Genomic DNA, 21,346 nt, shown 5'->3' on the forward strand with positions numbered 1-21,346 from the left:
GCGGTTGTGAGCAAAAAGCCAGCAAACAAATCTGATTTGTTTTCCTGATTTGTTTCAGACAGACTGCGCGGTTTTCTCTTTGCTTTGCTCATTCAGAAGAGGGATGCTGAGGTGTTTTAAACAAGGATCTTTCAAGCGTCTTATCAAGGGAAATGGGCCAAACAAACCACCATTCGCCAGAGGAACTCCAGACACGCACTATGCGCAAGACAGCAGGGGAGCCAGATAATTGATGTGGTGCACCGCTAGACAGCCCAGCAACCAAGCCTGCCGCGCAGGAGCATAAAGCTCAAGGTTACCAAGCCCAGCACCGGACGCGCCAACCGGCGCAGAGAAGGGTCCCGAGCGCGTGAGCAATCCCCAGCCTCACCCCACTCCTCTCGAGTCCCAGGTCCCCACAAGCCCCACCCAGGATGGGCCCACCGGCACACAAACCCGCCTTGCTCAGCTCCCCAGCACCGCCCCGTCCCGGCTCCACCCCGCCCCGAGTCCGTACCGCCCGGTCCCAGCGCCCGCCCTTCTCGAGCAGCCGAGTGTCACGTGACCGCCGGCGTATCCCAGAGGGCTTGAGACTGACGCTGTCTATGACCAGTTCCTTCTCAGTTCTGAACCGCCCTTATCCCGTGCCAGTGCCTCCCGGGTCAATGTGAAGTGCCGTCTGCTCCTGATCCCAAGCCTGTGCTGGGACTTCTGGGTGAACAGGGTCAGATCTCCCCGCGCGTGAATCTAAAGAAGCCCTGGTCCTTTAGGGGCTCTGTGGAGTTACAGCCCAGGGCACCCCTTCCCGAGTTCTGACAGATTGGCTGGAGCTTCAGAAAGTGGGCCTTTAGACCAGAGTGTTTGGGTCTGGGGAGGAGGAGGGCTGGGCAGGGGCCTCAGGCAGGGGCTGGCCTGGGGTCTCAGGGAACGAACGTGCTGGAATCGCTCTGCCTTCCCTACTAAGGGTCTGAGGACACAGGCCCATCTGTATCCCCGTCATGGGGACCCTGGGGGTCCTCGTTTTGGCATTGGCTGCAGGCCTGAGCACTGCTGGCCCACCTAACATCGTGTTGATCCTTGCTGATGACCTGGGCTATGGGGACCTGGGCTCCTATGGGCATCCCAGTTCCACCACCCCGAACCTGGATCAGTTGGCTGCAGGGGGACTGCGTTTCACAGATTTCTATGTGCCTATGTCTCTGTGCACACCATCTCGGTGAGTGAGGGACCCTCACCTCTGCCCCTGCTCATCCCATTTCTGTCTGTCTGTGGCTAAGTCTACACTACTCCCACCCTTCTCTGTGTTCCTCCCTGTGTTCATATCTGTGGGATTATGGATTATGTGGCTTGTACTCCAGGGCTGCCCTCCTGACTGGCCGGCTCCCAGTTCGATCCGGCATGTACCCTGGAGTTCTGGGGCCCACCTCCCAAGGGGGCCTGCCCCTGGATGAGATGACTCTGGCTGAGGTACTGGCTGCTGCAGGCTATCTTACAGGGATGGCTGGCAAGTGGCATCTTGGAGTGGGACCAGAGGGGGCCTACCTGCCCCCACATCAGGGCTTCCATCGATTCCTGGGCATCCCATATTCCCATGACCAGGTACAAACCATCCTCCACTGCCACCACCACACCCAAGCCTCATATCAAATGCCCCCTAGCCCATAGCCAGATCTCTCTCTCATTGGAACTGCTCTCCCCAGGGCCCCTGTCAGAACCTGACCTGCTTCCCACCAGACATTCTCTGCGATGGTGGCTGTGACCAAGGCGTGGTTCCCATCCCATTGCTAGCCAACCTGTCCGTGGAGGCCCAGCCCCCTTGGCTGCCTGGACTAGAGGCCCGGTATGTGTCTTTCTCCCAACACCTCATGGCTGATGCCCAGCGCCAGGGACGACCATTCTTCTTGTACTACGCTTCCCACGTGAGTTGACCCTGGCCCTGTCCACCTGGCTGCCCAAGACCTGTGCCCACCCAGTGCTGACTCTGGTCTCTGCCTCCAGCACACTCACTACCCTCAGTTCAGTGGACAAAGCTTCACAGAGCGCTCAAACCGTGGGCAATTTGGGGACGCCTTGATGGAGCTGGACGCAGCTGTAGGGGCCTTGATGACAACTGTGGGGGACCTAGGTCTGCTCGGAGATACACTGGTTTTCTTCACTTCAGATAACGGGTATGGGCCAGAGCAGGGATAATCACTGCACTGTCATAGGCCAGGACTCCAGGGTCCATCCACCCTAGCTATTGGTTGAAGACTGGTATAAAAGGCTCTTAAGGAAAGAGCCTTTAACATACTAGCCATGTTATAGTGATCTGTCGGGGGTCATAGACTGAGGGACCACAGGTACACAGAGTTACGAGTCTTGGTAAGCAAGGGAGGGAACGGGCAAGTTTATGTAATTCAAAAGACAGGGCTCGCTGGTCACCAGCATCTGATGACTTCCTTCTGTGTCCTAGTCCTGAATTGATGCGTATGTCCAATGGTGGCAACGCCGGCCTCTTGAAATGTGGGAAAGGAACAACTTTTGAAGGTGGTGTCCGAGAGCCTGCTGTGGCCTTCTGGCCAGGTCACATATCTCCTGGTCAGTCCACTGGCCCTCTCTTTTTGTAGACTCTTGCTCCCATTTCCCCAGCCTTGATGGTGACCTGAGTGATCAAGCAGCTGTCTGTCCACAGGTGTGACCCATGAGCTGGCCAGCTCTCTGGACCTGCTGCCCACCCTGGCTTCCCTGAGTGGGGCTTCACTGCCCACCACCATCTTGGATGGTTTTGACCTCAGCCCCGTGCTGCTAGGCACAGGCAAGGTAGGGCCAATAATCCATCCCTTAACACCAACTCCACTGCCCCACGCTTGGTCTTCCTTTAGGTCTGACTCTGGGCAATGCAGGAGAGTCCATGCCTCATGTCTCCTTTGATGAGTGGCCTCTGAGTACCATGTCTCAGGTTCCTGGGTGGGCCAAAAGGGGGGCCACAACCAGGGCCTTACACAAGAACTTTTGGGGATCTCTCCTACCCTGTGACCCTGACTTTGCCTTCAGAGCCCCCGGACATCTGTCTTCTTCTACCCGTCCTACCCAGACGAGGTCCATGGAGTCTTTGCTGTGCGGAATGGGAAATACAAGGCTCATTTCTACACCCAGGGTAACTCTCTCTCCCTTCTGGGCTTCCTCTCCCGAGTCCTGCTGACCCCCAGCCGCTCTCTATCTTCTGCCCCTTCTTGTGCAAAACGCTGACCCCTCCCCAGGCTCTGCCCACAGTGACACCACTTCAGATCCTGCCTGTCACGCCGCCAACCCTCTTACCGCTCATGAGCCCCCACTACTCTATGACTTGTCTGAGGACCCTGGTGAGAACTACAATCTTTTGGAAAGTATGGAGGATGTCTCCATGGAAGTTGTACAGGCTCTGAAGGACCTCCAGCTACTCAAGGCCCAGCATGATGCAACTGTGATCTTCAGCCCCAGCCAGATAGCCAAGGGTGAGGACCCTTCCTTGCAGATCTGCTGTCAGCCCAGCTGCTCTCCCCACCCAGTCTGCTGCCACTGCGCAGACACCCAGAACTGAGAGGATTGGAGAAATCACAGGGGTCCCCCAAGGGTAGCCCAGGACCCCCTATCCCTGTCCTGAGTGTGTGATGGTTCACCAGAGGGACAGGGGGTAAAGTGTGTAGTTTGTATCTGTAATGTAATAATATCCGCTGAGACTTGGAGGCGTGCTAATTCATCTAATCCTTGTGATAACTCTGAGATCAGTGCTGTCCGCCTGTGCCACAAACAAAGACATGGAGGCATGGGGAACCTCACGGACCTGTCCAAGTCCAATGTCACCTCAGCAGAAAGAGCTTGAACTAGGATTGGAACACAGGTATCCAGGGTCTGAAATTGTGTCCACGGACACATCATTGAAGCATGGGCCTGTCCATTCACAGAAGCAGCTAGTGCGTTCAGGTGCCAGGAACAACTGAGTGAGGGGTGGTGAGAGTATGATATCCAGAAAGACCCTAAAGATGCAAAGCACCTGGAAGATAGGTTTTCCTAGAAAAGCTTTGTTAGAGACCCTGGAGCTGGCCACCTTGGTTCTCACAGGAACTCAGGCATCTGGAATTAGGTGATAAACTGTTCATTCCAGGTAGAGTAAAAAAATAAAAAAAAAAAAAACAAAACTGGGGACTATGCTAGCTCCCAGGAAGGACCATTAGCAGCTCATGAGACTGTCCCCAAGGGGTTTTACCCATCCTCCCAAAGTCTGCATTTCTCCTTTGTGCATACTTCAAGTTTCCTTGTCCTGTCTAACTTTCTACAAAGTAATCTTTTAAAAATATCTATTGGGGGTCAATGAGATGACTCAGTGGGTAAAAGTACATGTCATGTAAGCCCACCAACCTGTGTTCAGTCCCCAGACACATCAGAAGGCCAGATACAGTGGCCCACATCTGTAATCCCAGCATTCTCAGGGAAGATAGGAAGGAAGAGAGAATTGTCCAGAACCTTGCAGACCAGCTAGCCTAGAGTATGCAGCATGGTAGAAACATGCCTCAACAAGGTAGAAAGAGAACCAGCTCCCCAAAGTTGTGCCCTGCCCTCTGCATATGCTCTGTGGCCTACACGTCTGAACTTACATACATCACACGCATTCGAGCAACAACAACAACAATAATAATAAATGTAAAAAAATGTATTGGGTTGGAGTCTACCATGTTCAAATTTCAAATAGTGACCCACCATTCCCTTGGGCCCACTGCAAGCTGGCCTGGGTGTTCTCTCCACTGTCAATATTCTGCCATAGATGTTAGCCTCTGTAGAAAGGGACCTTTTGACTACCTATCTGTGTTTACATGGCAGAGAGTGCTGTTACATCCCAGGTGCTCCTCGTTATTGGTTACATTGGAACAGCATCCCTAGAGTGTGCCAATATCTCTAGCAAATTATTGTTGCCTTTCTTCAGTGGGGAAAGTCTTCCAGAAGACAAGCATGCTAGCCTCTCTCCTTTAGGGTGGTTGACCATTCCAAGCTGGTTACATTTCAGTAACTGGTCCAGGAATGGCATGTAAGTGACTAGGAGTCCTGGTAGCGAAAGGTTGGGATGAGCTGGATGAGGACCTAGCTTTAGCTGTGGTGCTCACCCTGGGTGGGATCATGCAGTTATGCCAGTGTAGCCAGATGGCCTGCCCGGAGAGCATCAAAAGTAAAAAGGAAATCTTGCCTGTTGACGCTGCTGTTGCCACCAAATTATTTTGTCGCTTGTGGCTGATGCGGCCTGGCAGGAGTGAGGCCTGAATGGAGTGTATGGCATCCACTTAGAGGGGAGGGGACATTCGTGATACCAGATGCTTGCTCGGGGTCCTCCACATCTCCCTTTTCCATATAACTCTTCCATTACCCTCTTCCCTGGTTGAGAAGCTACACTGACCACGCTCCAAGGCCTGCTGTATCCCAGGCGGTGCACACAGGGTAGAAGTGTCTTTGGGTGTGTCCAGCAAGAACTGATCCTGGCTTACAGAGCCCCTGCATCACTTGTCTGAGTGGAGGGCTGGCCCCAGACGATCGGTACCCCAGTTCAAGGTGAAGAAGATAGAAAAGAACTGCAACAGATGGGTCACCCTCATGTCACGTTAAAAATACACACAAAAACAACGGCCTCTATACAAAGCTAGTAAATATCAGGACCTGGGTACAACCTTTGGGAAGAGTTTCTGCTCTCTTCTTTCACCAGCATACGGTATATTTTAATGATAATCCAATGATTTTTATTTTATGCTGTTGTGCTGGAGCAAGGATAAAGATAAGCTTAACATGAGGATGGCAGGTACACAAGAGATTTCAATGCCATGGAAACGATGGAATAGTGCAGAATATGGTGTATTGGTATTGCCTAGGCAATAGGAAACCTTGGGATGCTACAGTCTGAGTAGGGGGTGACATGAGGCATGTATGTAAATAAAACAGTCAATGTACACACTCAGGATTTTCATATCTTCTTATATAGTTCTGTAATTTGGCTTCAATCTTAGCGGTCCTCCAAAGCAGTAATACTGATCAGATGAAGTATGATCATAAAGTAGGAGTTGGCCGTGACAGTTTAAGCACCAAAATGTGTCTTTGCTATAATTCACACGAATGTGTAAGTGCTTGTTTCTCATTGTTTTAGCCCAATGCAACATATTCTCACATAGGCCATTTGCATGTACTTACATGTGCCAACACAAATAGGCAGACATGCCTATGTGCATATATGCTTAGGCACGTGTGCACACATTCACACAGGCATAGCAGGGATGTTTATGCAGACACATATAAGTATGTATACGTGCATTCACACATGGAGACAGGAACATATACACATGCACTTGAATATATATATGTATGTATGTATGTATGTATATATATATGTCATACACATACTCATAAACAGTTATGGCTCCCAGATGTTGTCCTCACACAATTATGATTTCATCATGTTTTCTTTGACATTCTGGAGCAAGGTGACCTCAAAGAACTGTTGATTTAAAAAACAAACAAACAAAAAGCCAAAAAACAAAACCAAAAACTAAGGACTGTGAGCTAGCTCTCATTTCCATGCATTTTTCCCAATTGACCAGAAGGGGGAGTAAAAGGGAACGTTTCATGGAATAACGTTTTATTCAATTCACCTCTTTTCTGAATGTTCTTAATTACAAAAGTAGTTTCAAGGAGGGCACAAGTCACTGGGATAAGTTCGTTCTGTCCCTCTCTGGCTCTATTTTTACTTATTTTACTTTTTTTAACTTATTTCCCTCCTGAGTCAATGTCTCCCGCAGTTACTTTGTATTGGGAATGACAGGACTGGTTAGAATTGCTTGATAAACATCTTTATATGAAGGGATTCAAACCACCCCCAGAACAACCTCTAAGCCTTGCAAGACAGATCACCCCTCAGATGAGAGCCATTGCCTCTGACAGCAAGATGGCGCCCTGGAGAATGAGCAGTCTTTTGGAAAGCAGATTGCTCTCACGTTAAAGGGTGGTCACTTCTCCAGAACCCCTTGCAGAACAAGAACTGAAATATAATGACCTGACCAAGACCATCTCCTCTCGCTTATGTAAACGCTCAAGCCCCCGTTTCTTGTTCTTTTCTATAAAATCTCCAGTTCCTGTTAGCCTCTTGAAGATGGTATCAAGATTCCAGAACCCCTTTGCTCTGCACATGGTTACAGTGATTAAATCTTTTTCTGCCCAACTCACTATTGTTGTCTTGGGATGGATGGCTCAGTCTCTTGGTACTGGTAAAGCTAGATACTGCCTGATACTTTTGCCAGCAACAATGTATCAACAGAGCAAACCACTCATTATTCTGGGAACTCAGTGCTGCGGGACCCAAACATCATTCTCTGTGGAGTTAAAATATTTAACCCTACAGGCTTTACTCAGCACTAACCTTACTGATGTTTCACCATGAACGCTCATCTTAGGAGTCAAAAAGCCCTATGTCTATTGTTTTAATTAGAGTTTTATTGCTGTGAAGAGACACCATGACTAAGGCAACTCTTATAGAGGCAAACATTTAATTGGGGCTGGCTTAGGGTTTCAGAGGTTTAGTTCATTATTGTCATGGCAGGAAGCATGGCAGAGCGAAGACAGATATGGTGCTGGAGACGGAGCTGAGAGTTCTACATCTTGATCCGTAGGCAGCGGGAAGCTATACCTCAAGAAGGGCAACTTGAGCATAGGAGACTTCAAAGCCCTCGCCCACAGTGATATACTTCCCCCAACAAGGCCACCCCTACTCCAACAAGGCCACACCTCCTAATAGTGCCCCTCCCTATGGGCCAAAAATATAAACACCTGAGTCTATGGAGGCCATTCCTATCCAAACCACCACATGTACCTATCTATCAGTAATGAAGGAAGAACACGAGTATTCATGTCCCTCCAGACTCCCTCAGACCCTTTGAGGGAGGAAAAGCCCATCCTCAGTGTATGGATACCATGCGGGTCCCAGGTTCCACCCAGTAATCACAGATGCTGCTAGGTCACACATAAACTATTCGTAAAGAAATCTTGTAGCCCAGTCTTAGGAGGGAGAGAGTTGCCCCCCCCCCCCTCAGGCAGCCTCAGGAGGAATGAACATGAGGGAGAAAAACTCTGGGGTCATTCAAGCTGCCACCCTTCCACAGCCAGGAGGGAAGGGAAACTTGGAAGTGACTGGATTCATGATTCCACAAGGAGTGGACACACTCCTCACCACCCTACAGACACTGCAACAATATGGACCAAGAAATACATTAGCTGTTGGATATCCAGAGCCTGCCCTCCTCAGAGAGTTTCCCATTCCCTGTGGGGCGGGGCGCTTCACCCCCTTCCAGAAAGTGAATCTCTACTCCCATGCATCAATTGTCCCCTAGCAGAGCTCAATACCCACCAATCCCTCAGAGGGCTAAACCCTATTTAGTGGCTTTTGCTCTTCCTTCTTTTGACCCCTTTATCCTCCCAATAAATCCCCTTTTAGAAATTTCTACTGGTTGGTTGTGGTCACAGAATATTAATTGGCACTGGAGGAAATTAAATACTCACACCCTAGCCTCCTAACCGCAGCAAAAGTGTGCCTGGTAAAAGAGACTAAAGTTGCCAAGGGCAGAGGTACAATATCAACAGAAGGTTCAGAATAAAGTGCCACATTCAGAATGGAGGAACAGAGGTCTTAGGGACCACCCTGTGCCCAGTGTGAGACCTCATCTTAGAAGAAGTTCCCTTCTGGGGACGGAGCCAGATCTGGACAGTATGACTTCCTTTTATACTACTCCTAACTGAATAAGGCTTTTAAATGAGATCACCCCAGTGTGAGTTGGTGTAAGACTCTGTCTTCCAGACAAGACATGGCCATTCCTGAAATGGAAGTTTCTGGTTTCTTTGAAGACTGAGTTTTGTCATGTGACAAGCTGAGGACATGATGTTTTGCTATGAGCACTCATATGTGAGGGGCATGACTTTGGCCAGCTGAGAACATCCATGGGTGGACTCTGAGGAAAGGACATATATAGAGGCCATGAACAGTGAGAGATCACTTTTTGGATTGTCATTGCTGTGCTGAACTTCATGCTTCAACACTTGACCTTAAAGAAAGAAACATTACAGAGAGCTTCTCTGGGCAATCCAAGTGAGTCCTGTGGCTTTCACTGACTTCGTGTTGCTGCTTGGTGTTGCCCTTTGGACTGGACTGTTGGTATCCTGATGACTGAGTCAAGTAATTAACCCTTAAAGACCCATCAACCCTTATCAGCAGGAAGTAGATAAAAGAGGTCTTTTCCCTACTAATCTACCTAAGGTTTCAGGGGTTGGAAGGGAAGTAAAGGTGCTTAAGAACCCTAAAAAAAAGTAGGTTTGGTGAAAAATCTAAGCCTATAAAACCCCTCACAAAATCAGGTAAAGTTACGATTACCAGTGTGAGATGAGACTCTCAGGAGATAGGCCCTTCTGACACTCCATTGTGGAAGAGGAGAGGAGGGTCACTATTGTTTATTTACAAGGTGTCCTGGCTAGATTTTTGTCAGCCTGACACAAGCTAGAGTCATTTGGGAAGAGGACATCTCAGCTGAGAAAATGCCTGCACCAAATTGGCCTGTAAGCAAGTCTGTGTGCATTTTCTTGGTTAATTTTTGGTGTGGGTTAGCCCAGACCACGGTGTGGGTGTGGACAGTGTCACCTTGGGCAGGTGGCCGTGGGCTGTATTAGAAAGCAGTAGAGCAAGCTAGGAAGTAGCATTCTTTCATGGTTCTACTTCATTCCCTGCCTTGAGTTCCTGCCCTGGCTTCCTTCATACTGCTCAGCTGACCGATCTGGAAACTTTTTTTTTTTTTTTTCTTTTTTAGGACAGGATTTCTCTGCATAATCTTGGCTGTCCTGGAACTCACTCTGTAGACCAAGGTGGCCTTAGACTCAGAGGTCCAGCCTCTGCCTCCTGAGTGTTGGGACTAACGGTGTGCCACCACTACCCAGCTTAAAATTGTTGATAAGCGAAATCAGTGTTCTGTTGGTGGTGGTTTTGCCTTTCTCTTGACTTCAGCTGTTGTTTTAAGATTTCTCTCAGCAGTTTTTAACTCATAAACTCTAACATACTATGTATAATTCTTCATAGTTCTCTTAACAGTGTTACAAGTGTTTTATTAAATATTTACAAGCATATTTTTCATATCTTGATAATCCAATTATGTAAATGCACCTCAATTTAGTAAATGCCATTGCTTAATAGTTAGATTACGTGTATGCTTTCTTTTGTTGTTTTCATTTGTGTGTTGCTGGGAATTGAACCCAGGACTTCATGCAGGGACACACACATTCCACCACTGAGTCACGCTCTAGCCTGCTTTTGGTAATTTAAGTGAGATATAAGTCATATCTTGTGCTTTGTTGAAAATAAAAACAAAAAACAAAAAACAAAAACCTGTGTTTAGGGTGCATCTCTTGAGCTGTTTCCAGGAGTTAGAGTATCAGAGTTGCAAGTATTCCACAGAGCTCTGAGGATTTTGCAACAAACCAGGTGCTACACTGGTATTGCAGCAACAAGAAAAAAAAAAAAGCTCAGGGCTCTTAATGCCCAGGTGGATGGTTACCAGGCAACAAACAAGGGCAGCAGGTGCTCATGAACACTGGTAATAGCAGGAGAAAAGGGAGCTGGAGAAGAGTTTAGATAGACCAGGCTGAGAGCTAAAAAGTATCACTGCAGCATTTACTGACAGTGATCTACCCAGGTGACTGAAGGTGCTAGAGCAATGAGCCCCAAGGAAGCTGGGTTTTGGACAACGGTCCAGGAGGAAACTCAAAGCAATTTGACCCAAGTTGAGAAGGTGGGGGCAATGGGCAGACTGCAGGGTGGCAAGGTGGAGGTTAGGGTGGCAAGAGGAATCAGGTTTATCCTCAACCCCAAGATCCAGGTGACTGAGAGAAAAAAAAAATGTAAGATGCAGAACACAAATGATTATAGTGGGTGGGAAAAAGTCTCTTGTAAGTTCAAACTCTAGTTCAGAGTGGGTGTTGTCCCCTGAGCAGTCCTTCTTCACATTAGCCCAGTGACCAACTGCTTGAGTGGCGACTCTGTGGGGCTGATTGTGCCGTCAGCTGGAGCTGGGAGTATGGCAACACGACACAGTAGTACCTGACCTGCCCTCGTGGCCAGTTCCATGGGAGGCACAACGCTATTACCAGTGGTCTTGGTCTGGGCTGGGCATTTTCAGGTTCTTGACATCTTATGTGAGAAACTGAAATAAGCACACACCTTATAAGCCAGGTTAATTTTATTCAAAGCAAAGCGATAGTACAGGTCAAATATGTTGTCAAGAGTGACCGAGGGCCATAGAGTGAAGATACCCAAGGGCTCCAGATTGCCAAGGAGAGGCCTCTTCTATGAAAACTAAAGGAAGGAGGAGATACTATTGGCATGGTTGGGGTGGTTCTCTAATTTGAAGGGCAGGCTTCAAATACATAAACCCTTTGTCCAAGTGCACAGGTCCCTTTCATGCCCATAAAATAGGGAAGTCTCCTGAAAGTTCACCTACAGAACAGTTTGCCTTAATGCACACACACCCCCAAACCAGTTCACACCAAATAAGCCTCCCTATTCTCATACGGGACATAAGTGGAATATGACTGAGCGGGATATAAAGTTTAGTAATCATTAAGGGAAGGAGAAACTTACTCCATTTTTTTCAGCATGGAATATATGTGCATCTCAGCACAGGTGGGAGTCCTAGGTCCATTATTTAGAAAGGGCTGTATGTGCATAGTGCATGCAGGTAAGGATCTCAGGCTGCGAAGTGCGCGTTATTGCAAGAGGGATGTGGCCCAAACCAAGTGGAGCCCCGGCTTGCTAAGCTATCCCCAAGCTTGTCTGCCTTAAAGCCAGTAAGGAAGACTCCAGGAAAGGACAGGGTTTGTGGGGCAGCTGGAGAGGTAGGAGGAAAGCAGCAAGGAAAGACCACCAAGCATGTCCCACAGCTGTCCTCATTGCCAGGCAGGAGGAAAAATGTTAACCATATAAAAAAAAAAAAAAAAAACAAGAGTCAGGGAGGGTCAGGGGAGGGAGGCCAGGCCCTAGGAGGGACACAGAACTGGAGGTGGAATGGTCTCTGCTGCAAAGCTGTGTGGGTCTGGAGACTATGCCTCCATCACCCAGCACAGAAGGACGGGTTTCATTCTACCCCTAGGCGGCTGTCTGCCTCTTACGGCATTGCCAAACAGCAGGAAGATATTTACAAATCTTCTTGGACATGTTGGATGTCCCGGCATATTAGCTAAAAAATCGACAATTCCACAGCAAACTGGTCTTCATCCCTGATCTTCACATGTATTGTTAATATTTCTGTTTGTTGGCACACTGAAGTAACATTTATGTAAAGATGATTTTTATAGTTACTACTCTTTTTTTTTTTCCAGACAGGATCACATCATAAAGCCTCGATTGGCCTTAAACTCACAGTCATTCTGTCTTGGCCTCCAATGTTCTTGGAAAAGTAGGTACTACCACGCCCAGCTAAGACAATACTTTTTTTTTCTTTCTTTTTTTTTTTTTAATTTTTATGTAGCAAACTGTCAAGCCTTCTCTTTGTTCACTGTTTCATTCACAACCTCCACCTGTTCTCTTACTGTAGTACTGAGTAAGGTCAGAAGGTACAGATCTACCCTCAGGGGCCACCTACTGTCATACTGAGAGATCCCCTGACGTTGGAGTCACTTGGGGGGGGGGGGTTCCAGGAGAGAATCTTGGTGAGGAACTAAAGTGACACACAGGCACGGTTTAAAGAGATAAAAAATAAAGTCACCTGTTTTCTTCTTGGCTTTCTGTGTAAGACTTTTAAAAAAATACCATTTTTAAGACCCACAGACATTGTTTCTCAAGTTCATGGCCCACACACAACACACACCCCACACCTCTCCGCACACCCTGCATGGGAAAGACACAGGGTCTAAGGCGAGTGTCTTCTTTCAGGCTGGGCTATCTCTGCAGAAAATCAAGTGTGTTTGGGGTCTGTGAGGGTCTTCAGACACCACCTCCAGCAAGGCTCTAGCATAGCACTCAGTGGCCCACCCTCAGCAGGACTTGAGAAAGCACCAAAGACCTCCCCCGGAGCCCCTCACCCTGGGTCCTCCCTTTCCACTGCCACAGGTAGTACCTAGGACCTGGACCCCACCGGGGCACCACCTTAAAAACAGCCAGGGTCACACAAGCAGAGTTTATTGAGGCCGTGGGTGGGGCCCACGTACACAGCAGGTGGCGCACGCAGGGCAGATACTCACTCGCTGGACTGTAGGGGTGTTGGCGGCAAAGCAGATGACCTGTGGGGAGCACCCTCTGGGGTGCCCTCCTTCTAGCAGCATTGGGGGCTTTGGGTGAGCATCAAGAACCACCTAGTTGCCCTAAGGTTCTCTTAGAAACCCCTCCCTCCTTCCCCTGAGCTCCTTGTGAGTTGGGGCTAGGGTCCCTTCCTGTGATCAAAGATGGGATGATCCCTTGAGGTTCACTATAAAAATTAAAATTCATTTATAAATCACAGGAGGAGGGCAGGAGGGAACCACCGGGGGACCTGACTTCATCAGTTACCTTGAGCCTACTCCCCTCCCTCAAGTTCTAACCCCAAAAGAGAGAGCGAAGAGCAAGGTCTACAGGCACAGAAAGGGGCGAGAGACAGAGGAAAGGGACTTGGAGGAACAGGACAAATGAGGACAAGAGAGAAAAGATGCATCGGAAGAAAAGTATGGCTGCCGAGGCTCCTCTCCCCAACAGCTCCCAAAAGCCAGGACCTGGGGATAAAGGATAAAAGTTCCCAGCCCAGGGACTCCCACAATGTAAGGTTCCAAAAGTCCCCAATCCAGTCCTTGCTCAAGCCATGGTGGCCTTGAGATACCCAGAGCTTGTAGACAGGAGCTGAGGGAGGTGGGCGCTACTCCAGGTAGATATCCTCTGTGGGGCAGGCAAATGCCAGGTGCTCCTGGTAGTACTCCAGGAAGGCCCGGCTGCAAAGAGGGAGATCACAGTCCTTAGCCCAGGGCTCCCTCCTATTTCTCCCCCAGCCATGCTCTACTGTCTTGATTCGCAATCATATCCACACAGCACACTTTGCAGCAACCTGTAGTCATGCCCTTCCCATGCACCCGAGCCTTTCCACGCCCTGTATCCCCCCTGGGCTCTTGCTCCATCTTCCTACTCACCCCACGCTCTGCGCCACTGGTCTCATAGACTCCTGGGACACAAAGACGTGGCAGGCAAAGCGGCTTAGCAGCGGGTGTTTGGTGATGAAGCCAAAATAGCTGTGGGGACATTGACAGAGGGGGTGTCAGAGCACTGACCTAGCCTGGGGCACCTCATTAATACTAATAGCAATTGTTATCCAGATGAACAGCTTGAGACTCCAGATTCCACCCTGTCCCCAGACTGTGGCCAATCAGATCTACTGCCCCATACCTAATGGATGTTATTTGTAAGTATTATTAAGGCATCATCTTGAAGCATTTATGTTAACTCACATGTTTCATAATAGCCCTATGAGGTAGGCATACCAACAAACAGCATTATCGTCTTGCCAAAGGCACGCAGCCAGACCATGGCAAAAACGAGATAAGGGAGGCAATCTGTGACCTTAATACCTAATACCATGTATCCCTAACCTTATATAGACCCAGATATTCCTCAGCCTCCACCTCCTTCACAGTAATGTAAACTAGCCATCCACCCACCCCAGTTTTCCTTAGGACTTGTCATAGTGGACCTGGGATGGATTCTGATGTGTCTCTGTAGAACTGCAGCTGGCCCAGTGTCTAGCCTGACTGGCATGGACTGGGCACCATGTCAGCATAAGTGGAGCCCTAAGGGTGGATGGGGGTTGGAGAGCAATACAGGAGGAACTGGTAAGCTCTTACCAGCTGTTTCGGGGGTGACAGCCACAGAAGGAGATGTTCTTCATCTGGAAGAAGTGGCTACAGCGCTGGAACTAGAGGAGAGGTGGGCAGAATCATCCCAATTTGACTAAGAGAAGCCTGTGGCCGCCCCTACTACATGCCTTCTTGCTGTCCCTGCCACACAGATTTCCTTGGCTTTAACCCCCCACACCTCCTCCAAATGTCCCTCTGGTCCCCCCAGTCTATCACTCCCACCTCAGGTCCTCCTCCGCTCAGACTCAGCTTGACCCCCCGAAGAGAGATCTCAAGGTCACAAGAGGCAGGAGGGCGCAGATGGACGGTTAGTTTCCGGGCTGTTGCAATCTGAGGGAGAAGTTAGAGGAGGGGGGGAGGTCTTGAGGAAGCCATCATGGGCCCTCTCTCTTCATGCCTCTGTTCATTCTAGATTATCTGAGTACTCTTGCCACCTCAGGGCCCCAGAGACAATTCTGGAAGACAAAAGGATGCCCTTGGCCATCTCTGCTCTCTGAACAAGCTGATGGTCACTCTGTTCCTAGCTTGCCTCCATTCTGTGCCAACCAGGCAGCTTCTCTTGGTCCAGGTGCCAAGCAGTTATTCTGCCCACACCTCACTGCCTGATCCCCATAACCTGGCAGGAGCTCTCTAATATAGAGCTGCTCCGCAGGGCCCATGAGCCTCAGTTTTGGTGGGCAGATCAGCAGGTACGGATAATTATCCACTGAGTGAACAAGGGAAGAAGAGAGAAGAGTTGGTTTTAATTTTCAGACAGAAGGTCGATGGCTTAAGGGAGGAAGAGTGAGCAGAGAGGTGAAAGCTTTACTGAAGAGACCAACAGAGCCTGAGGTAAAGGGGACAGCTGCTTCACTCTACCCTGGGTCTTTCTGACTGGGCTTCTCAATCAGGCCTGAGAGCCAGCCCTGTAACATCTCCCTTCAAGGCTGGAGGCCCGGGAACCACAGGAGCTGTGCCTCCCTGTAAGCGTGACACCCAGGTGGGCCTCCAGCCTGTGCCTGCCGCCACCTCCACACTGACCTTTTGCATGGCTGCACACAGGATGCCGTTGCCCTGGTGACACGGCACCTCCACGGAGCCCAAGAACTGCACATCGAAGCGCTCCACCCAGCAAGGGCTTCGTTTGCTCCCTGGGGGCGGGGGTGGGGGTTAGAGGAAAAGTCACGTGGGCCCAAGTCAGGGGGTGCCAGAGGGGAAAGCGGGTGTTGGCCAGCTTCCTCCTGGAGTGGGATCTTACCCAGCAGGTCCTTAGCAGGACCAGGCACCGCGTGGGCATAGAAGGCAGGGAACACCCCACGCTCGCCTGTGCGCATGTTGAAACCACGGAACCAGAAGTCATCCTCTTCAGCTTCCACCAGCACAGGGTCGTCCACATCTAGCTCCAGTTCGTCCGGATGTCGAGGGATGAACCTGACGTCAGGTGAGAGGTCAACTGAGGCCGGGCAGGCCTAGGTATGTCACACACAGCAATGTCCCGGGGGATCATCATGGGCAATGATGTACCTGAAGACGGCCCGGTGTGTCTGCTCTCTCTCCTCCCCATTCACCAGACAAGAAAAAAGACCAAAGGACTCAGTGCCTGAGAGACAGAGACCGAGAGAGTCAGGAACTCCATAGTGAAAGAACGTACTTAAAGGCCTGGCTTTGGGCTGGAGCCAAATCCCCTCTCTGCAACAGACTGTTTGGGTATCCTAAGTCAGGGAGAAAGGAACAGCAACCCAGGAGGAGCTGACTCCCTGCCCCCTGGAGAGGACCACTCCCCATTGTCCTAGGGAAAAAGTGAATTGTCCAGCCTTGACAGCCTCCAGAACTTATAGGCCCCTGGACACTTTGGGGGAACCAGACAGGGCCTGGGGCCCTGGACGGCGCTTCTTCCTCTGCAGCCACCCCGCCTTCCCCTACTTCCTACTCACTGGAGGACCGAGATGTGCTGTTGACAAAGACATTGAGGAACTTCTTGGAGAAGGTGAGGTCGGGACTGTCAGGAGAGGCATCATCTGGCATCTGGTCACCATCTAGTAATGTCGCTCCCGCCTCTTCCTCGCTGGCCTCACAGCTGCTGTCCTCTTCACTGTCGTTGCCCAGGCCTGCACAGCGCCGCAGGCTCACCAGCTCTAGCTGCGTGTGTTCGTCCACTACCAGCGTGTACTTTACGGCATCATACACCAGCGAGGCGTCCAGTGGCGCAGTGGAGCCTGTACTCCTGGAGCCAGGGGGGACTATGCTGTCCTCAGCGTCGTCGTCCTCCTCGTCCTCCTCGTCGTCGTCCTCCTCCTCCTCCGAGCACGCCGCAGAGCAGGAGCGGCCAGGGCGGGCAGTGCGGCCCGGTGTGGCCCAAAGCGGGGTGATGGTATCCCGTGTTGGGTTACTGAGGAAAAGGCAGGGACCAGGCTGCGCAGGGCCGAGCCGAGGCGCTGCGGGGGCTGGCGGAGGTGGCCCGCAGAGGGTGTCCATGTCCACCAGCTCCACGTGGGGCCCGGCTACTGCCTCAGGGTCCTGGCAGTCCTGGGGTACCCGGCTGGCCTCTTCCGGCAGGCGTGGTGCGGGAGATAAGCACTGGCCCGGGCAACGAATGGGCGAGGAGCCCTCAGAGATCATGCGGCTCACCAGGTTGCTGAGCAGCCAGGGCGAGTCGGCATCCTCGCTGAGGTCAGGCTCAGACTCAGAGCCCGACTCATACTCGCTGTTGGTGTCGTCAGGACCCACAGGCAGGAAGGCAGGGCGGCGGGGAGGTTCATGTAGTGGCTCAGGCTCAGGCTCAGGCTCTGAGGCTGGCGAGGAAGCCTCCTCAATAGAGTTGGTGAGGTGTGACGAGCGGCCGCTACTGCTGCCACCATCACTGCTCAGCTCCAGCTCTGTCTCGGAAATGGACGAGATCATGCGCCCTAGGCGTGCACCGCCTGCGTCCTCAGAGTCCGAGCCCGGCGATGAGAGCTCCTGGCTGCTTCGCCGACCCTCGTGGCCTCCACTGGAGTGGCTTCTCAAGTCAGCCTCAATACCAGGATCAGAGGAAGGGGAGGCCCCATCTGACGCTGGTGGCTCCGGGGGCTGGTTCCCTTCACAGTCACAACCAGGACTAACGAGGGACTGTACCTCAAGGGGCTCCTCTTCTGCTGGCGGGAGAGGAGCTGGGAGCTCTGCGGGGCAGGGGTTTGAGTTACTGCTTCCGGAAAGTAGGCCTCCTTTCAGCATCCAGCCATTCGTCCCTTCCCTCCCTCTTCTCCTGGGCTCCTACCGGCCTCCATCCCTCACCTTTAAGGGGCTCCTGAGCTGGCAAACGCAGCCCTGTCTCCTGCCTGGAGGACGGGGGTGCAGAGGTAAAGCCTCCATTGTTGTTATTCAGGGAGTCCTGGGTAAGAGGACAAATCTGTGAAGCTGAGAGCCACTCCAGCAGTTGAGAGAGGGAAGGGCCTGCCACAGGCCCTCCGAACTCAGTGCTGGTATTGTATGTATGAGGACACTCACCTGGGCTCCAAGCGTAGCCAGGTGGAGAGTGGTGGGTCTGTGCTTGTGGGACTCCTCTAGGGAAGGAGAGGGAATAAGGGACTCTCCAGCAAGTGCCTCGGAACCACATCCTCCCCCTGCTTTGCCCTCCCCATCTCCTTCGTCCTCCTCTTCCTCCTCTTCCTCCTCCTCCTCGTCTTCCTCCTCCTCATTGTCATCGATCATCTCAAACTCCTGGAAATCATCTTGGAAGGAACAGATAGGGTGTGGCTGCTCTGAGCGACCCAGGGAGAGGCTGTCCTGCAGGAAGGAGGGACAAGACAGGGCTGGGCCAGCGTACAATAACCTGGAGTCCCAGGTGCTAGAAGAGGGGAAAGCAGGAGACTGAAGAGCTCCTTCTAGTTCACTGTACCCCATCAGCACCGCCATGTTTGAGAAACAATCTGCTTGAGACACGTAATAATCATCGCACTTCTGGGAAGGGCCCAAATCTCTCAGACAGTCTCAGAGTAACCCCAACTCCCTTTCCAGCTTTATTCACCCACCCCCAAGCCCCATCATGTTTGACACTGCCACTCTGTTGCTTTCATAGCAACGCCTGGAACGATTCACAGCTCATGGCTTCTGAACTGTCTTATCCAGCAGATGGTAAGACCACCAGACCAGGGGCATATCCACATTATACAATGGTGGTACTCACCCATGGGAGAATCATCAGTAAGGACCAAAAAACCGTATAAATATGGAGAGCCTTTGCCCCGATGATTCACCAAGTTTGTACCAACCCCAGGGTCTTTGGCATAGTCAGTCCTTCCGCCAGCCAGCAATTCCTCTCTTCCACATCTTCCCACCTACCCCCATCTGCCGGGGTCCTGCTAACCTCAGGGTTATATGACTGACATTTCCTCTGGGAAGTCTTCCTGTTTCCCTCAGTCTGGGTTGGATTCCCTTTCTCCTCATCACACTTTGTGTCCAGTTGGGAATCCCTCCACTAGTATATAGGTGATCACTTTCTCCACTTTCTCGCTTGTATTTCTCCCATGCTAAACTGAAAGCTGGGGGGGGGGGTGCTGCTGTCTCTCCTCCCAACACCTGGAAGTCCCCCTGCACACTTGACACGTGCCATTTTTTTTTTTCAAAACAAATGAAAATGGAGACATATAAGGGCAGAACCAGGAGGCAGGAGGGGAAAGATTTTAGAGGCAGTTGAGACAGAAAGGAGACTGCAGAGGTTGGGTTTCAATAGAAGTGGAAGGGTTCAGACCTTTATGGGAAGTGATCTGAGGACAGAGGAACCCAAACAAAAGCACACTTCTACCTCTTGTGGCATTACTCTGGGAAGACCTAAAGGAGAAGGCCCTCTGAAGGGCCTACAGTGTGTTAAGAAAGAAGACCGATACCAAGGGACTCTCGGCAAGGGCAGGGGATTTCTCACATGGAAGCTGAACTCAGACTCAGTCCTAAATGCACAAGAATGCTAGGGAAACTAAGCCTAGTGAAGCTCTTCTTTAAATCAGACCCTACACACCCAAACCCTTTCCCCACCTTCTCGCAGTGGTCCGAGTCGTAGCTAAGGCCCAGGCCACAGTCGTCAGTGATCTCAGACAGGTCTTCATCATCAAATTCTTCCAGGCTTATATCCTGGGGAGGCCTGAAGAAGATGCCAGGGTCAGAGAGCCACCAGTCCTAGGTTCCCCGCCTTAGAGCTGACCCTGAGGACATTGGTGGAAAACTTCCAGCTCCCAAGGCCCCCGACTCATAGGCTAAAGGCATGTCATTTTGACCCCTCGCTCTGCTCTGCTCTCCCCTGGATCCCCTCCTCCATCATAGCAAATGAGCCCAGAGGAGCGATCCATCCACAAACCCCTCCCACTCCTCCTCAGCTCAGCTCCCAGCCCCTGTGGGTCACAGCTTCAGCCTCTGGGGAGACACCTTGAGCCAACAGGGGGATGGGAAGCTGCCACAACAGGAGAGGGAGGGGTCCGGCTGCTCTGCTTGTGTCTCCACTCCCTCCTACCAAGCAGGCCTACACCAAAGATCCAGCCCCCTTCCATGCCAACCTCCCCATCCCACCCTCAAAGCTTCAAGCTTGATTTCAGTCTCTACGGGCCTGGAGGCTAGGGGCCAGGCCCTAGCCTCTATGGAAGGAGATATAACAAGGCCAAAAGGACACTGCCAGAAACGGACCAGGTGCTGGGCACCTTGCCTAAAATCCCTCAAAGGGACTCCACCCTTGCTAGGTTATCGGTCCTGACTGGGTGCGGTTCAGCATCCCAACGGGTGATGTGGGAGAGAGGGTGCCATTGGGTCTGTGCGACGGGGAGCAAACACGGAGGGACCCAGAGCCCAGGGTGGGGGATGGGAGCATCCATCAGAGGCCTGCAAATAAAAGAGGGGTCCCAGCCTGGCCTGGGTAGCTGAAGTCTATGGGGTGGGGTGGCAGGCCCGGGAGACCTACATGAAGATGAGACCCGCCGAGTGCGTACCTGCAGCCGGGAGGCGACAGCGAGTGGAAGGTGGAGAGAGAAAACATCTCCGCGCGATCCGCCATCTTCCCAGGAACCGCCGGCCGGCAGCGAGGGGGAGGGGTGAGGAGCACCGCTCGCCCTTGGTGCTCAGGCTCGCGGCCTCTGTCTCCCCACTCACCTCGTGACACGCCCTGCGACACCCGTCGGCGACACACCTCAGCTCCCTGCCAGGACACCGCGGCAGCGAGCCGCGCCGCAGGGGTGAGGGGAGGGAGTGGCGCAGGGCGGGGCCTGGAGGGGGGCGGAGGAATGAGGGTCGAGCCGAGGGGGGATGTGGGGTACCGGATGGTGGCGGTGGCGGTGGTGGTGGTGGGATTCTGGTCGGGAGGGCTGGTGTGTGGCTTGCGTGGTCCGAGCAAGGAACAGGCGAGAAGGGAGAGGTGGGAGCAGGGACCCGCTGGTAAGCGGGTAAGATTTCTATAGGAGGCGTGGGAGCTGCGGGAGGAAATGGGTGCGGTAGACCCAGGAGCCAGGACCGCGGCGGCCCAGGTCTGCGCACCTCT

At 51.6% G+C, this 21,346-nt stretch overlaps 2 protein-coding genes across 2 annotated transcripts; one reads left to right on the top strand and one right to left on the bottom strand.

The window, feature by feature from the left end:
* Window positions 1–553: 553 nt before the first annotated feature.
* Window positions 554–4,651, top strand: Arsa (arylsulfatase A). Its single transcript, XM_055627133.1, has 8 exons — window positions 554–1,195; window positions 1,338–1,578; window positions 1,680–1,898; window positions 1,978–2,147; window positions 2,432–2,556; window positions 2,651–2,778; window positions 3,013–3,115; window positions 3,219–4,651. Exons 1-8 carry the CDS (start codon window positions 978–980, stop codon window positions 3,536–3,538), a joined length of 1,524 nt encoding a protein of 507 aa, XP_055483108.1. The 5' UTR covers window positions 554–977; the 3' UTR covers window positions 3,539–4,651.
* Window positions 4,652–13,161: 8,510 nt separating this feature from the next.
* Mapk8ip2 (mitogen-activated protein kinase 8 interacting protein 2) lies at window positions 13,162–20,984 on the bottom strand. Its single transcript, XM_055627124.1, has 12 exons — window positions 20,802–20,984; window positions 19,861–19,966; window positions 18,337–18,615; window positions 18,124–18,220; window positions 16,785–18,008; window positions 16,375–16,450; window positions 16,109–16,281; window positions 15,892–16,001; window positions 15,094–15,201; window positions 14,860–14,930; window positions 14,152–14,250; window positions 13,162–13,956 (listed from the first exon to the last, which is right to left on the bottom strand). Exons 1-12 carry the CDS (start codon window positions 20,864–20,866, stop codon window positions 13,884–13,886), a joined length of 2,481 nt encoding a protein of 826 aa, XP_055483099.1. The 5' UTR covers window positions 20,867–20,984; the 3' UTR covers window positions 13,162–13,883.
* Window positions 20,985–21,346: the final 362 nt, after the last annotated feature.

The sequence above is a fragment of the Psammomys obesus genome, unplaced genomic scaffold, assembly GCF_907164565.1.
Source record: "Psammomys obesus unplaced genomic scaffold, mPsaObe1.curated_primary_1811, whole genome shotgun sequence".
Classification (NCBI taxonomy): Eukaryota; Metazoa; Chordata; class Mammalia; order Rodentia; family Muridae; genus Psammomys; species Psammomys obesus.

What these genes read in the sequence shown, in the direction of transcription:
- Arsa (XM_055627133.1), top strand. Translation starts at nt 978, where the DNA reads ATGGGGACCCTGGGGGTCCTCGTTTTGGCATTGGCTGCAGGCCTGAGC. An exon ending in TCCCATATTCCCATGACCAG is followed by an intron (nt 1,579 to 1,679) that starts GTACAAACCATC and finishes TGCTCTCCCCAG; the next exon opens with GGCCCCTGTCAGAACCTGAC. An exon ending in GGCTCATTTCTACACCCAGG is followed by an intron (nt 3,116 to 3,218) that starts GTAACTCTCTCT and finishes ACCCCTCCCCAG; the next exon opens with GCTCTGCCCACAGTGACACC.
- Mapk8ip2 (XM_055627124.1), bottom strand. Translation starts at nt 20,866, where the DNA reads ATGGCGGATCGCGCGGAGATGTTTTCTCTCTCCACCTTCCACTCGCTG. An exon ending in ACTCGGACCACTGCGAGAAG is followed by an intron (nt 18,616 to 19,860) that starts GTGGGGAAAGGG and finishes TCCTTCCTGCAG; the next exon opens with GACAGCCTCTCCCTGGGTCG. An exon ending in CCAGTGGCGCAGAGCGTGGG is followed by an intron (nt 13,957 to 14,151) that starts GTGAGTAGGAAG and finishes CCCTCTTTGCAG; the next exon opens with CCGGGCCTTCCTGGAGTACT.